General features: G+C 31.6%; 1 protein-coding gene across 4 annotated transcripts in view; it reads right to left on the bottom strand.

Annotated features, from left to right (window-relative positions):
- The window catches only part of Nckap1 (NCK associated protein 1), a 98,524-nt gene that overhangs the window by 19,129 nt on the left and 62,341 nt on the right, over nucleotides 1–17,054 (bottom strand). For all 4 annotated transcript variants that reach the window (XM_013358297.4, XM_005324684.3, XM_021725979.3 and 1 more), the window contains 8 exons: nucleotides 15,631–15,750; nucleotides 14,247–14,386; nucleotides 13,347–13,478; nucleotides 11,590–11,808; nucleotides 11,274–11,404; nucleotides 10,884–10,981; nucleotides 6,702–6,795; nucleotides 28–110 (listed from right to left, as the gene is read on the bottom strand). In XM_013358297.4, coding sequence (XP_013213751.1) covers nucleotides 28–110; nucleotides 6,702–6,795; nucleotides 10,884–10,981; nucleotides 11,274–11,404; nucleotides 11,590–11,808; nucleotides 13,347–13,478; nucleotides 14,247–14,386; nucleotides 15,631–15,750 — 1,017 coding nt within the window. The remainder of the gene's footprint in view (nucleotides 1–27; nucleotides 111–6,701; nucleotides 6,796–10,883; nucleotides 10,982–11,273; nucleotides 11,405–11,589; nucleotides 11,809–13,346; nucleotides 13,479–14,246; nucleotides 14,387–15,630; nucleotides 15,751–17,054) is intronic.

Raw genomic sequence — 17,054 nt, forward strand, 5'->3', positions numbered from 1 at the left:
GGGTATATACTTGTAATGGATTCTTACATCTCTAAGTGCTTCTTGTGCCAATGATCGGAAGGATAAAATTACACCAATTATTGTCATCCTCTTCAAGACGCTGTCAACAGCTAAATTTTAAGGATGGGGAGAAGAGAAGAAAAAAGTATGAATTTAGTTCTTTCTTAACCTTAGAGAAAACTCTTTAAAGTCATAAAATTTCTATGATAAAAGGCACAATTAATGGTAATTTGATTACAATAAATGATTAATAGGAAAAGGTATTGAGAGCTAATATTTAAACTTTGCAAACTTTCAATTAATTAGTTTATTATTTCAAATATATAGAGAGCACTGTCTTTTGCTATTGGTTAGAAGGGTCACCAGAATCTTCAATCTTCTATGTAGCCATTTATATAAAAAGGGTGGAGATAGGATTTAAGAACCGGTGACTAGGGGCAAAAGATGATGATCAGAGTACATAGAAGTTAAACCTCAAATGACTGAGGAACTTTGAAAAATTAAATTCTTAAGCTGTTGTGGTCTTGAGTCAAGAAACAAAAAATGTCTACTGAAATCATAAGTCATTTTGGCAGGAACAGGTTGTTGAAGCCCATCAATGAATTTGATCACTTATATCTTGGTTAAGAAACAATATTCAGAAATTACATACACTAATATTCAAGCTAGGTTAACAAAATCAAGGGAGATTAGAATTGGAAGTGTCAATACAATTACATTTTATAAAACTAACAGATATTTACTATGAAAAGAAACACACACACAAACCCCATGTAAGTCAGTGTAATATGAGATTGAAAATAGAATAATTATCTAGAACCTAATTACCAAAAAATCTAAATCGACTGCTAAGATGACTAACAAAATATGATCACATTTATGTGAGAGAAGAAAGATATATACACATATGTTTATTTGTATTTACATAACAAATTTCTGGAAGTAGTATTCAGAAAACTGCTATCCATAGTTACTAGTTGAAGAGCAGGAATGGAGGGAAGTGTTTTGTTTTGACTTTCTAGTTTCTGTATAGCTTGTTTAAATTATGATCATAAGCATGTTTGATTAAACAACATGAACAGGTATAATAAAATAAAATAATGAAAATTTTAAAAACAGCAAAATGATGTAAGGTATAATGCTTTATGCATTCCATAAATAAGCATCAATCTTAGAGATCTTTTTATCGAGCTGCAGTACTTAAAAGAGTGCCCAATAAAAGACTAGTAGATAGATATTCAATGAAATGGTGATGCAAAACTGGGCATGGTGGCACATGCCTATAATTCCAGTGTCCTTGGGAGGCTAAGATAGGAGAACCACAAGTTGAAGGACAGCCTGGGTAACTCAGCAAGACCTTGTCTCAAAACATAAACTGAAAAGAGCTGGAGGTGCTGGGATTGTGGCTCAGTGGTAGAGCACTCGTCTAGCATGTGTGAAGCACTGGGTTCGATCCTCAGCACCACATAAAAATAAATAAATAAAAATAAAGGTATTGTATCCATCTACGACTACAAAAAAAATTTTTTTTTAAAATTCTATTAGAAAAAATGGGAGGGCGTTTTGGTGATATAAGATAAAACTAGGAAATTGTTACTAACTAGAAAAGGAAAGAAATTAGGAGAGGGGGCATCCAAGTTGGTAAAAAAGGAGGCACAGGAAGATAAAGACATTGCAGGCCAAAACACAAATCAATAACAAAATCATAAAAAGGATAAATTGAGAATAAAGTGAAGAATTAGAATAAGTGTGATAATCTCATAAGTACTTTTCAGAGGATGTTCTCCAAAATTTTACCAAACAAGTTTGTGAAAACGATACCCTATAACCTCCCTTTGAGTATGTAAATGCCTACTAAAAGTTCCAATAAACTTCACAGTATGAATTTCATTTATTGCTTAATGGACTATTTGCCTCCTTTAGTCTCCAAAATTTCCATTAACTTCCCAAGAAAGTATTGCTAGAACAGCAGCTTTGAGCCCTGAGCCAGGCAAGCCATGGGTAGTAGAGGAAAGAAAAGAAAAAGAAGAGTAAAGTGTGAGGTTAATCCAAATAATGATTTCTGAATGCCATCCTAAGGAGTTTATACTGTCCTTTAAACGAGGAGGATGTTTAGGGTTTTTGAAATAGAGTTGGAAGGTGACCAAATTATATTGCTTTATTGTGTGTATATATGAAAATGTAACAATGGATTCCACTCATGTATAATTATAATGCACCAATCAAAATACAAAAAAGAAATAGCTATATGAAAATTTATGTTTAGAAATATGACTCTGAATATGATAGGTAGAATGGGGAAAAATGGGTACATACTAGGAAGGTATGACTAGAGTTCACAAAGATTATGAAGCTATAAATAGGAACCATAGGAATACAAAGCACCACATTTGGGGCTTTACATTTAAGAGGTAGGATGTGCAGGAGGAATTACAAGTTCAAATACCTTTAGGCAGGTAACATAAAATAGTGAAGTAAACTGAGTGAAAGAGAATAGTGGCTGCAAAAGACTGAAAGAAACATTATAAACATTCTAAAGGGAGCAATTACTAATTAGCTACAGCCTCGCCATGTGGAAAAGTACTGCCTAGATTTTAAGGGAAGAAGCCAAGAGTCTGGATTATTATATGAAATTTTCTATTTTAAAAATAAAGTCCAAAGGAAAACATTTAAAAAAATTTAATGAAGTATAGGGCCAAAGAGTGTCTTTGGGTCAAATGTGACCCACCTGTTTACATATTCTGATCTACAAAATATAGCTATTGTGCTGGGTGTGTGGCGCATGCTTATAATTCCACGAACTCTGAAGGCTGAGGCAGGAGGATTTCAAGTTTGAGGCCAGCCTCAGCAAGATCCTATCTCAAAATAAGAAAAATAAAAAGGACTGGGCATATGGGGTCAGTGGTAAAGCAACCCAGGTTTAATCCCCAACACCAAAATAAACAAACAAAATCTATAGCTATCATACGTGGAATGTGAGGAGAGGAAGACAAAGAAGGAAAAAATGGTCAATAAAAAATATCAGGCTTTTCCTCTCCACCTATTTGTACCTCCCATAAGAGGGAAATACTCCACTATTGTAGAGATGTGAACTATCTGTGGGTCATATGGCTGAATGTGTCTAATTCAACATTTCTCAAAGTGACTTGTTAAAATACAGGTTCTGGGTCCCATCCCCACAGTTTTTAATTCAGTAGGTCTGGGGTGAGGCCCAATAATTTATATTCTAAATAAGTTCCCAGGTGGTGATGCTGCTTGCTGCTAATGGCCTAAGGATCAGACTTTGAGAAGCACTGATCAAACTATTGTTTTGTTATTTTGATGTCTATTGCTCAACAGAAAAAGTTAAGGCTGAGGATAAATATTTAAGACTCCCTGGTAAATACAACTGAAAAAATTTTCCCAATAGGGTTGTACAGCAAGAATGGAAGAACAGGATATCACACACTGATAAAATGTAAAAGATGAGCCATTAAAATGAATAAGAAAGTGTAGAGATAAACATTTTGGCAAATGAAGAAAACAGAGTTTCACTTACCAAATTTTATAGTCCATAATGGATATTTCAAGTCAAGAAGAGAATGATCAAGAAAGCAGAGAGGCATTAAAGTTTCAGTGAGCTAGACAAAAGAAGTTCAATAAGAGCAAAAGAGACCTGGAAAACATGGCTATGGTCTGAGAACAGTTTCAAAGTTCAACACCTGTACCAGTGAAGTATGCTTAGGCAATAACAACTTCCAAAGTACTACTAAAGAAAAGGTCTTTGGAGAAACTTATAGATTTGTAGATGGTAGGAATAGGGCAAAAGTAAACAGAATGATTTTTTAAATGAAGAATTACACCACGTATAGTGGTGCATACCTACAACCCCAGTGGCTTGGGAGGCTGAGGCAGAAGGATCCCAAGTCAAAGCCAGCTTCAGTCACTTAGTGAAGCCCTAAGCAACTTAGACTCTGTCTCAAAAAATAAAGTTGGAGGGGAGAAACTGAGGGTTTAGCCACGGTAAAGCACTTGCCTAGTATAGGTGAGGTCCTTGATTTGATCCTCAATACCACATTTAAAAAATAAAATAAAATAAAGGTTAAATTATTAAATAAATAAATAAATAAATATAAATGAAACAAATAAATAAATAAGGGGTGGGCTCAGTGGTTAAGCACCCTTGAGTTCAATCCCTGGTAGAAAGAAAAGAAAGAGAAGAAAAGAAAAGAAAGAAAGAAAGAAATGCTGAAGAAAATAATGGCCTGGGATTAAGGAGCTCCAATGAAATGTGTTAGAACAGAAAGTCCAAAATAGGGACATGATGAGATTCATTTCCTAAAAATAAAAAATTCAAGAATGCTTCTTGATTCAGAGCTACTTTTGTAAATCCTAATGCTTTATCTTTGTAAAAGAATGTGTTTGTTGATTATGAAATCAAATTTCTATGAAAATAACAGACTTCTGGATATGTGATGAAGGAAGCACAAGAAGGACAGCAAAGACTAAAGAGAGTATTTTCGAAACTGTTCAACTCAAGTGTAGTCTTCTCTACATAAGCCTCTCTTAAGTGAAGCTTTTCTTTTTCCAAATAACAAAAAGGCTTAATAAATTCTACTTAAAGACAAATTTAATGAATATAGGTAATAGAAAGTCAATGGTTTAGATTTTTGTTTGGACAAATCTAAAAGTCATAGAATCACTGCTATTTACACACAGAATCCAAGTAAACAGAGTCTAGAACTGTATTTTGAAAACTATGAATTGTATTTTGAAAACTTGCAAAATCTCCTTGGAACTTCAATGAATTTTTGTTTAAATTCCACAAGGAGGATGGTTAAGTAAACAAAGTATTTAACATTTCAGTTCATTATGTGTTTCTAACCAGAAGGTATAGTCAAAACACTGCTTACTATTAGGAAAGTTATGTAGAGTTTAAAGCTAATAAAGGTGTCAATTGGGTATTAAAAATGAGAGGAATGTGGAAAATAAAACCAATATAAATAAAGAACAAATGAAAAATATAAATAGTAAAACAATGAACAATAAAAAAGAACGTGTAGAATTTTAAAAATTTTTCCTATTTCCTACTCATAATTCTCTTCCCTACGATATTGTCAAGTCAATCATTTCCTTTTCACTTTATTTTTTAAAATATCATAATAAACCTGCTATTTTTCCATTTGATACAGTTCTATAAATTTTAATATGTATAAATTTGTTACCACCATCACTGCTATTACAAACAGTTCCATTTTCCCCAAAAAACTCCCTCATTGCTTTTCCTTTATAGTCCTGACAACTACAGATCTGTTGTATAAGAACAATCTTTAGTGTATTTAAACTTTGTGCTAATTCTTTTTTTTTTTAATATTTTTTAGTTGTAAATGGATATTTTATTTGTTTGTTTGTTTGTTTGTGGTGCTGAAGATCAAACCCAGGGCCTCATACATGCCAGGCAAGTGCTCTACCACTGAGCCACAACTCTAATCCCATTTTGTGCTAATTCTTATTGAACAAGTTTTTATTTTTTAAAGCAAGATAAGTGATTCTCTAAAGCATTTAAAAGAAAAATATCAAATGGGAAACTAAGTAATGCTTAGTTTTAATTTTCTTTAGATTATTGTCATCAGCAGAAACAGCAGCATTAGTGCTGGAGACTGAACCCAGGACCTAGTGCATACACTCAGTGAATCATTTCCCCCTGCCTCCAGAATTATTTTTATTTGGGGAAAAAAAAAAACAAAAAAAAACCTTTCTTCAGTTTTCCTTAATATAAGGATTTTATTCAGGTTTTCGGGAGATTTATAATAAAGTGTGAATTTGAAAAATTTTAATTATAACCTTAAAGGTTCAAGTACTAAAAAGCTAAATAAAATTAATTCCAGTGTACCCAAATAGTTATCCAGATAAATACTCTTCAATAATATTCATCACTCTATGTCATTTCACACTGTACCTCCGACAATCAATATCAAGAAGACATTTAAACAAAATTTTACAGGCTCAAGTTTTCATGCAATATAATACTATTTAGCAACCAAAAGGAACAATTATTCATTCACTTAACAGAGATGGATGAATCTCAAAAACATATGCTAGTGAAAGGAGCCAGATATAAAATTTAATTTATAATGAAAGAAATCAGATTACTGGTTATCTGGGTTGGGGCCAGAGACTACAAAAGGACAGGAGGCAACTTTCTGAGATAATGGAACTGTTCTGTATCTTGATTCTGACAATGGTTATATAGATGTATAAACTTGTCGATATCTACTACATTATTCACTTAACTGTGTGTATTTTATTACATGTAAATTATATATCAATAAAGTTGATTTTTAAAAAATCACAGACTTGAAAATTAATACTTTTAATCTAAACTAATGCAGACTTACTGTATTAAACTTAATAGTTTTAAGAGCTGCTATTTATACACAGAATCCAAGTAAACGAAGTCTAGACAATATCTGTTAAATAATTGACAATGACAATATCTGCTAAATAATTGATACATATTAAGAGTATGTTTAAAAAAAGTCTGAAACAGATAAGTCATATACTAAAAAGATCCTTTCACTATAAAAGTTTTCTAGTTCAGTTCATAAATTAGGGAGTACTTTTTATAATTTACTGCTTTATGTTAGAAATTTTGGCCAAAATTTAAATACTGAGTATAAAGATTTTTTCAATGTTTATAAAAAGTATCATGAGTTACCCACACGACAATCTTTTAAAAAGTGCAGCCATCTGGTCTGGTTTGTCAAAGCTGGTCCTCATTTGTGTTAGCACATCAACATTCTCCACTACAAGTTTCTAAAAAAAATAAGAATGAAAGAGCCTAGGTCAGGCACAGACCTCTTTGTGCTAATAAGATAAAAAGCATGCTTGCAAATTATAATCCATCAAGTAGAAAACACCATTCATGAACTCCAGATGCTCTATACTACACATTTTTTGTTGTTTTAATAAAAGAATCTTAAATTTATTTACAAAGGATTAATGTTTTTCTTCAGTTTGCAAATTCAAGATGAGTTCAGGAAAAAGCAACAAAGGTAAGCAGTAGAATAAAGAATCATTTTATGCTTAGATACAGAACCGTATCAATAATAAAAAGTAGACACTTAAATGAATACAGAAAGCAGTAAGTTCTAACTAAAACAAAAACTTTCTGAAATCAAAGCTGGTCAAAGTACGTCTTTAGACAATGAATACGTGGCTGGATATATATAATAAGAAAGAAAATAACTTGTTAGCATATGATACCTTTTAATGACAATTATATTACAACAATATTTCCCAGCACAAATTATATACTTAAAATGTTTTATTATATATAAAGTGGAAATGCAATCTATCTACTTTTCTTTCAGGAACCACTGAGAAAAGGGAAGAGAAAATTTTAAAAAAAGAAGCAATGGAAGAGTATAACTCATTATAGGATGTTTTTTTCTAAAAGCACTAGAAAAGCAATTGAGTTTAAAAATTAAAACTAAAACAAGATCTGGGGTTGTAGTTCAATGGTGGAGTGCTTGCCTAGCATGTGTGAGGTGCTGGGTTTGATTCTCAGCACCACATTTAAATAAATAAATAAATAAAGGCCCATCAACAACTAAAATAATTATTTTTTTAAAATTATAACTACAGCAATTAAATTAATTTCATTCTTGCAGAGAAAAGCCTGTACAACAATAAGCTGAGTTTCCAAAATAATGGGGGGGAAAGAGTAAGATATTCTACTCTTTGTTGCATTGTTATGTATACCAAATGCCTTTACAACTAGGTCTGACACTATCACACTTCCTTAGTTCGTTACAATTCCAAAGAATTTGATTCTATTTCTGATCTCTGTATCTCTATGAAGTTCTCATACGTCAAAACTATCTTTACTTTTGGCTCTCTATAGTGAGTCTCAACCTTAATTACACATTACAATCACCTGTGGAGCTCTTTCCAAATATATACCAGGCTTCATGCCACGATATTTCAATTCTGTGAAGTGGGAAAGATGTAGCAAGTATGTGGTTAGAGGGCTCTGAGGGTTTTGCTATAAACAAAAGATCAATGACAAGTGATTTAAGAGGAACATGAAAAACTACAGAGAAAAAAAAAAACCTATAAAAAATAATTTTTACTAAAACAATAGTATAAATTTTCTCATCAAATTAATGGCTAGTTTCAATTGCTATAGTGTTTGAAAAGATTGCTTACTTTCCCTGGGCTACTTTGATACTGTTCCTTCCATTCTGAAACTTGATTAAATACACACGCAATGGGCTGGGGATAAAACTTAGTGATAAAGCACAGGCCTAGAATGTGCAAGGTTCCCAAGATCATCCTAGATAGTGCTCATGCACTTTGAACTTAATGTTATATATTAGCAAATCAAAAATATCAAATTTAAAATATATCTTATTTTATATATGCAAAAGACTATAAATTTATATAATAATATACATAAAATTTCAGGATATTCATAAGATAAATATGCCTTTGAATCAATAAATTACAGTATATACTTAATAGTAAGAATAATTATAATCATTTGTTAAGTTCCTGTATGAGACAGTGTATAAACAATTTTTGCATTTATTCTAAACCAAATGAAATGTGCTACTCCAATTTGACAACTGAGGAACCTCAGAGAAGCTGGAAAACTTACCCCAAATCACCAAGATATTAAATAAGGGAATTTGGAATTTGAATTCAGGTATGTCTGTTTTAAAATCCATGTTGCTGATCTCCAAAGAAATGGCCCCAATCTTTAGTGTGTGTTATGGTTTGGATGTGAGATGTCCCCCAAAAGCTCATGTGTAAGAGAGTGCAAGGTTTAGAGGAGAAATGATTGGGTTATGAGAGCCATATCCAATCGGTGAATTAATCTCTTTATGGGATTAACTGAGTAGCTGAGTGGTAATTAAAGACAGATAGGGAATGGCTAGAATAAGTGGGTCACTGGGGGCATGCCTTTGGCATGTAGATTTTGTATCTGGCGAGTGGAGTCTCTCACTTTGCTTCCTGATCTTCACGTGAGCCACTTCTCTCTGCTACACCATGATGTTCAGCCTCACCTTGAGCCACAAGGAATGGAGCCAACCTCCTATGAACTAAGACATCTAAAATCGTGAGCTCCTAAATAAACTTTTCCTTCTCTACAATTAATCTGGTTAGATTTTTTAGTCACAGCAGCAAAAAAGAAAAAAAAAAGCTGACTAAAACAGTGCATATCAGAATGCTCTGATAGATTTATTAAAACACACTGTTAAGTCCCAATCCCACCATTTCTGACTCAGCAGGTATGAGACAGAGTTTTAAAAATTTGCATTTTTAACAAGCTCTAAGGTGATGCTGCTGGTGGTGGTCAGGGAACCATTAATCTAAAGTATTTGTGAAAGAAAAGGAAAAAAAAGACCAACAAAAACCAATTCGCGATGTTCTCTCTTGAAAATATAGTCTATGTACTTAGTATTTGCCACTTCTTCCTCAATTACATCCTGAAATAGGGCTCTCTATGCATTTAAATTCAGCAATTAATTCTGATAACTAAGACATTGAAAGCTGGGATTTAATAACAGGAACTACAAATGAAATGGTTTGGAACAAACTGAGGGAAACCAAATAAAACAAAGAGAGTTTTTTTAATTATTTATTTTAAATTTACTTGATAGTGTGTTAAAAACAAAAGTATTAATTTTTTGGCATAATTTAAATTTAAATTTCCTATCTTTTGGATCCCATGAAGAATTGAAACTAATCAGTAAAACACCAAAATAATTCTTTTCTCAAGACTAGCAGGAGAAATTGACTTGGTAAACACTGAAAAAGACTGGTTGTTCTTCCTCCAGAAAGGAACAAACACGTTTCACCACAAATCCATCCATATGATATTGACTAAGTTTGATACACAAATTATTCACAACCATACAATGTAAAAGAAGCTCTGCTTAGTTCTTTTTTTGCCACAAATTTACTCTTTCAAACAAAAGGTTTTCATCTAAAACAGGAAACTAAAATAATTAAGGTCTTCTTTAGGATAAAAAGATACAGCCACATGATATTTACAAATAACTACCAGAAATCTTTCACAAAAAAAGGCATATTTCAAAACATTCTTTTCTAATCTGTTTGTAAGCCCCCCAAATTTTAGCAGCCCAAGTTCAAATTATCTGAAAAACTATAGTTATATAAAGTTATATATATATATATATATATATATAAATGTAGATATATAAACTTTTTCATTATATATCATCTCAGAATTAAGATATTTCTAAAAGTTATTTAAAATGTTGATGCCCTTTATATGTTTAATAAACAATAAGCATTCTAAACATTTCTATCCAAGTTTAAAGGGTTTATGAAAAGAAAAAGAAGGGCTGGAGATATGGCTCAGTGGTAGAGTGCTTATCTAGCATGAGCAAGACCCTGGATTCAATACCTATGACCACAAAAAAAAAAAAAAAAAAAAAAAGACCCACAAAGAAGTAGAAAGAAGGAAAAGGAAAGTGATGAAGCCTAACAATGTTTATGTTTATGTCTCAATTTGTGAAAAGCAGTACATCTGAATATAAATCTGAACAAACAGCTTTGGCTGGAATTTTAAACCTAATCATTCATAAAAATCACCATGATACAACAGAATGAAGGCTTGACTGAAAACAGTAAGATATCTGAGTTTCAGTCCTCTCTGGCAAGTCAATTCACCTCTTCAGACTTCCTGTTTTCTCAACTATAAAACAAATAACTACATTAAGGTGCCACTGAAAGGTTCTGCCCACTCTTTAATTTTATTTACATGCTAGTATTTTCATGTCATATTAAAGGAATTAACATTCTAGGCTTATTGTTCACTTTCTTCAAAAATGTTTTATAGGAAAAGGTAAAACTGATAAAAGCTGTATTACCTTAAGTTCAGCAACTTGTGATGAAATGTGCCACATAAGGCTTTCACTGAGGAACTTCATACCATACGGGCCTAGTAGTTCTGATAATGACCTCATTTCTGAAAGGAAATGTAATTAACTTTATACTTTTGACACAGCAAATACATTAAGAAAATGAACATTACACCTTGGAATATACAATATAGAAACAAATTATTAATATCCTTCAAAAAAGTTTGCAATAAAAAGATAACATAAGATGCAGAAGTAATTCTAAGATACAATGTACAGTTATACATAAAATTGAATGAAAATAGTTGCAACAGAATGGAAAGCCAAAACAAGAGAAACCAAGTTTTCAAGCAAAACAAATTTTCTTCATTCTCTAAACAATGTTATGGTATTATTCACCTGATATGTCAGAATATTCCTCTGCATTGAATGTTAATTCATTTTCTGTAGGTAAGTTCACAAATGCTTTCATTGCAGGGAAATAAGCTATATGGCCATTGCTGACTTGTCTCAACAAAGTTTCCAAATACCTAAAGAGAAAAGTAAATTTATAACTGATAGAAATAATTTAATTCAAAATTTATTATGGTATACATCCTTCATATAATTTTAAGTCAAGTGATAATATGAATACTTATCCATAAAAATTAATTTTCCTAAGCAGTTCATTACTAAAAAACTTCTATCATTTCAAATTTCTAAATGTGTTCCTTACCAATTTGTATATAGACTTGTAATGGTTGGCTCTCCATGACTGTCTAAATGTTGTGTTTGTTGAAGAAGAACATTATTAAATACTCTCGTAATATCAATTTGCACATAGTTTTCTATCGACTGGAGTACGGTCATGTATGCTCTTACACTTGTTAGAAGCTCTGATGGTTTTGCAATTTCCTGTGTGGCTTGATTGTACATAGTCATCCCAACAATTGATCTGGGTGGAGGGGAGAATAATAAAAGAGATATAACTTTTTAATTTATGTATATATAATCCATTCAACTTACTGATATGTAATATTAAATTAGCAATAAAAATAAGTTTAAAAATAATTTTTATACAGCAATGAAATTACTACTGTCATTATCATCCCAAGGAAAAAGCTAACAAAGAATATATAAAACTATAATGAAACAGAAATATAAATGATTAATAACATTCTAAGAACATTAGTTACAAAAATGATTTAAGTATGAAGGGTTTTTGAAATTGTTTAACACATGTTGATTCTAACAAGGACCACAGGCTAATAAGTCCATAGTTTGAATTCATTTACCACTGCTGCCAGAATTTTTAAAGGTTTTACATAAATTAACTACAGCCCACATATCTAATAAATAAACATTAAAATGCAGCTATGCAGCTTTGTTTATGTCCCAAGAAACTGTATGAGGGTAAAATGAAATCCAAATTTTAAAACACTTCCCTACACCAATCTTTTACTACAAGGCTATCTTTATTTCACTTTCTTTAAAAGCTCCACTGGACATTAGATCTATAAAGATTTTAGTTTGTTTATAAAGACAGATCCTTGAAGGTAACTGTCCTACTTTGTTCTTTAAGTCTTACCTTAGCTTTATACTATTTTTTTTTATTACTTACAGTACACATGCTTAGCTAATAGCAAATACAAATATTACTCATTAATGACCAGAGAAACTTTTGAAAATCTTTGGCAAATTTTTTTTTTATAAACTGCTTTAAGGATTTTAAGGGGAGGGGGGGGACCTGTCAAATAAATTAACATTTTCTTTAGTAAAATGTGTAACTTCACAAAAAAGATGCAGCAACATTTATAAAGTCAAGGTGTGTCTGACTTACTATATACAATGTCATTTCAAAACATATGTCCACAATTTAAAAAATTCTACTTGAAATCCAGTCCTCAAGATAGTGAACTTCAATCCATTTAACAGCATACACTTGAATTCAGAATATATTTGAGTTCACCTAGTCATGAGGTTTTCAAACATTTGACTCTTACCTACATTACTGCAAGATACATCTCCAATAGCACAACTCAGTATATACATAATTGAAAAGTTTACACAATGCATTAGTGTCTCTTTTTTTTTCTTTTCTTATTTCTTCTTCCTTCTTTTTCTCCCAAATCTTCTTTATTTAAATATTGACTGCAGCCTACTAAACTCATTTCAGGACCTTACTGGGTTGGCACTTCTAACCTATAATGTACTCATTTGCTACAATCATCTCATTTTGCTTATAAAGAAGCTAAAATACAGAGATTATATGGATTGCCTAGTGTTACCAATTAATAACAACAGGTATGGAACAAAAATCTGTGGTAATTCATGCAATTCTCAGCTCACTATTCTTTATACTTCCCAATTCATTATTCTTTAAACTATACCAGTTCTACTGATGCTTTTTCTCATAAAATGAAACACTGTAGATACTGACAATTAATATAACAAACACATTAACAAGCAAAAATAGTTTATATTCTTTCTTACTTAGTAAAGCGGATTTCCAGGTGAGAAGTCAAATATTCTCGTGGTGTAAAGGTATGTTCCCATACCACCATATTTGGTACATAATTTATAGAGAAACATAACTCAGAAAGTGCAGTGTGCAATTTATCAAGGCTGAAAAAAATATTAATAAACACTAAATAAAGTGTATGACATTTCCTCATAGGTGGTACAAAACTAATTTTATAAACATAACGAGTTTGTTTCAGAATTTGATTTTTTTCTTAAACTTACAAGTTAAAAATATTTATGTGTATAACTAAATATACATAAGTTATTTATAACTTAAAAGAGCAATTTTTAAAAGACAGTATCACTCTTCATTTGTTTCTACAGTCAGCTAATAATGATTATACTGAGTTAATAAATAGTAATAGCTCATTATGCACTCAAAAACAATCATTTCCAAATACTACTATAGTCTTTTATAAGAGAAGGAATACTGTTTAATAATCAATCAAACAAATAAACAAAGAGCCCTGAATGCTACCTAGTCTGATATTTGTTTCAAAAAATGACCTCAGGTATATTGTAATTACAACTACATGACAAAATAAAGTCTCAGTTACCTGACTTTAAATAAATTAAAAAATTACAGGTTGCTTATAGTATACCTCAGAAAAATTTTCGACAGATTCTTGGCCTTCAATAGTCAATATATTAAGACAAATACCACCTATTAAATATATTATCTTCTAAAATCCCAAAATCTGTATTTTAGAATGAAATAAGCACTAACAGGTAAATCAGGCTCACAAAGATTTTTCTTTAAAGGCTGAAAAATAAAGAATACACAATTCCTACCATTTTCTCAGCACTAATGCCATAGCAGGAAAAGGTCTCTACCAGAACAAAAAGACACAATAGAAGTAGACGGCTTACTTGGTCACTACAAGCCTGTTTTTCCTCATGCTCTCAACGCCTGGTTTTTCCCGTTCAGGTTCCCCTTTCTTACCAGTCTGTTTTTTCGACTTTTTATTCACTGCTTGACTGATGGTTTTGGCACAATGCTTAGGCAGCAACTAAATTAAATAGGAATGAAATCTTACATTACACAAATGGGAAATCATTCATTCAGTTTGACAAACAAGAAAATGAGCATAATTCATAGGCAGAAGGAAAGTTGCACTATACAAATAACTGTAGTCATGTGCCACATGTGGTTACTGTACACTTGAAATATGCCTGGCCCAAATTTTGTTGTCCTTTAAATGTAAAATACACACCAAATTTCAAAGAATTAATAGAAAAAATGTAAAATATTTCATTAGTAATATGATAATATTCTAAAACTGTGTGTGTGTGTGTGTGTGTTACTGGGGATCAAACCCAAGGCCTTGTACATGAGAGGTAAGCACTCTACCAATTGAGCTATATCTCCAGCCCCTCCTAAAACTCTTTTTTTTAATTGTATACATTGAGTTAAAGCAAATATATTTTTTAAATTGGACTCTCCTATTTCTTTTTATACTTTAAACATGGCTACTAGAAATTTTAAAATTACATATGTGACTCACATAATATTTCTACTGGACAGTGCCGAGCCAGAGAAATAAATTTAGTCATTCTATAGTGTCTGCGTGAAAAACCGGGAGAAACAAAAGGGAAATTGATGACACTGGGAAAAGCAAATTCCACAAGTCTATAGAATTAAGTTGAAAGCAAGTAAGTGCAAGAGGCCTATAATATGTTTTGATGAAGCTAAAACAGTTCAATCCCCATTAACTGTCAAAATGACCAGCCAGATCTCTCTTTGAGTGCCCCACACTGAGGAGAAACTGCTAGAAGTGAAATCAAAATTAGGACAAGATAAGGACAACAGAGATGAAAGAAAGAGAAGATGCAGAGGTGAAGTAGAAAAAAGACCTAGGAAATTTGAAATAGCAAGCAGTTATTTTTGTTAATACTTTATAGAAACCACAGGGAAAAAAGTGTTCTGGGCAGTAAGAAAAATTATTCTGAAAAACTACTCCTTCCAAGACTAGGAAAACTAATGTCATATGAATCTTACAACCATCTAGTCAAAAACTGATTTGGAACACAAAGAATTACATCATCATGAGACTCTCAAAGGAAAACTTTATAACAGAAGAAAATGAACATTTAAAATACTCAGAGAAAGGCAATGTGAAACAAGGATTATAAGTATAGCCAAGAACTTTCTGTTACAAAGGGCATAAACTATCAGGAACATTCAAAAATGTAAGAAGTACTAATCCCTATGAGTCTTTCCTAAAACACTAAATGATAAATTGGCAAATTATACCTGGTCACTAAGAGTACACTGTTCTGTGCAAATATCAGTAATGAGATTTCGAGCTTGTTTGGCCATTTCATCCAGGAACATATTACATAAGGAAAGACTGCGATCTCCAATATGATGTCTCTGTTAAGATAAAATGATAATAATAATAATAGTTACAAGAAAGTAATCTAAATTAAAACACTAAGTAAACATGGAAAATTAGGCTAAAGTCTTATTCTACAATAAGGAGTGAATGATGTTATAGATTTCTTTGACCTCTTTTTAACAATTAACCAACTATATTGTATTTGCACAGAGTTAACATGAAATAACAAGTACTTGTTGATTATACAAATGTATGATTAGGAAGAATCTTCAAAGATCAGTATATCCTTAACATAAAAAACTATGCATTTAATTTTCACATCCACAAAGTCTTTAATCCAGTTATGTAACATTAAAATATTAAACACATGTGTAAGAACAAATTTTAATAGTTTTTCAATCTTATCTCATTTTAAATTTACATGTAAACAGAAAAAGAATATTTAAATAAAAGCATTAGAAATCAAGTTGGTAAACTCATAAGACATTAAAAATTTCTAAAACCAGTCATCCCTTACCAGGGGGAATAGAAGAAAGAGGAAGAGGAAGAAGAAGTGAGGAAAGAGGGAGAGAAAAAGAAGAAAAGTCTAATAAGCAAGTATTCTTTGAACAAAACAAAAGAAAATTTTAAGTTTTATCACATTATATATGTATATGTAAAGATACACACAACTTCTCTCTCAAATATACCATTTCTATAGGAATCTGTATTTTTATTTTTGGCAGTGCTGGGGATTAAAACCAGGGCTTGTGAATGCTAGCAAGGGCTCTACCACTAAGTCATACCCCACCCCCTGTATTTTCTCCAATTCTGGTGAGTTATAACAGTTTGACTGTTTTTTCTTTTCAACAGCAACTAGGATGTTGAAGATATAATGACATAATTTTTTTTGCACAATACATTTGTGATACTTTACAAAAAAAAATTTATTAAAAGTTTCCCTTCCTTCCATAATTATAAATGTAGAGATTATATACAGTATTCCTATTTTGCTGAAATATAAGAAAATTTTAAAATACTTGACATAAAAATTAACTTTCCTAGATTCATCATGAGACTTTACAATGTACTTTTCTTAAAATGCCCTTTAAAACTAATACAACAGGAAGCCAAACCAAAAGGGATCTGTAGCCAGATACAATATTGTTTACCTGCTAGAGGGTAAAAAACAACTGTTCTCAACATGCTATACAAGTCTACTATCCTCCCTCTGCCTCTTACTGCAGTGCTGAACATAGACTTTTAGAGGACAATGGCTAAGGAGCCCACAACAATAATCCAGGTGAAAGGTGGAATCCATTTACTGTATAGCCCTCGATATCCAAAGGTTCCTCAACCA

The sequence above is a fragment of the Ictidomys tridecemlineatus genome, chromosome 7 (genome assembly GCF_052094955.1).
Source record: "Ictidomys tridecemlineatus isolate mIctTri1 chromosome 7, mIctTri1.hap1, whole genome shotgun sequence".
In the NCBI taxonomy this organism is placed as follows: Eukaryota; Metazoa; Chordata; class Mammalia; order Rodentia; family Sciuridae; genus Ictidomys; species Ictidomys tridecemlineatus.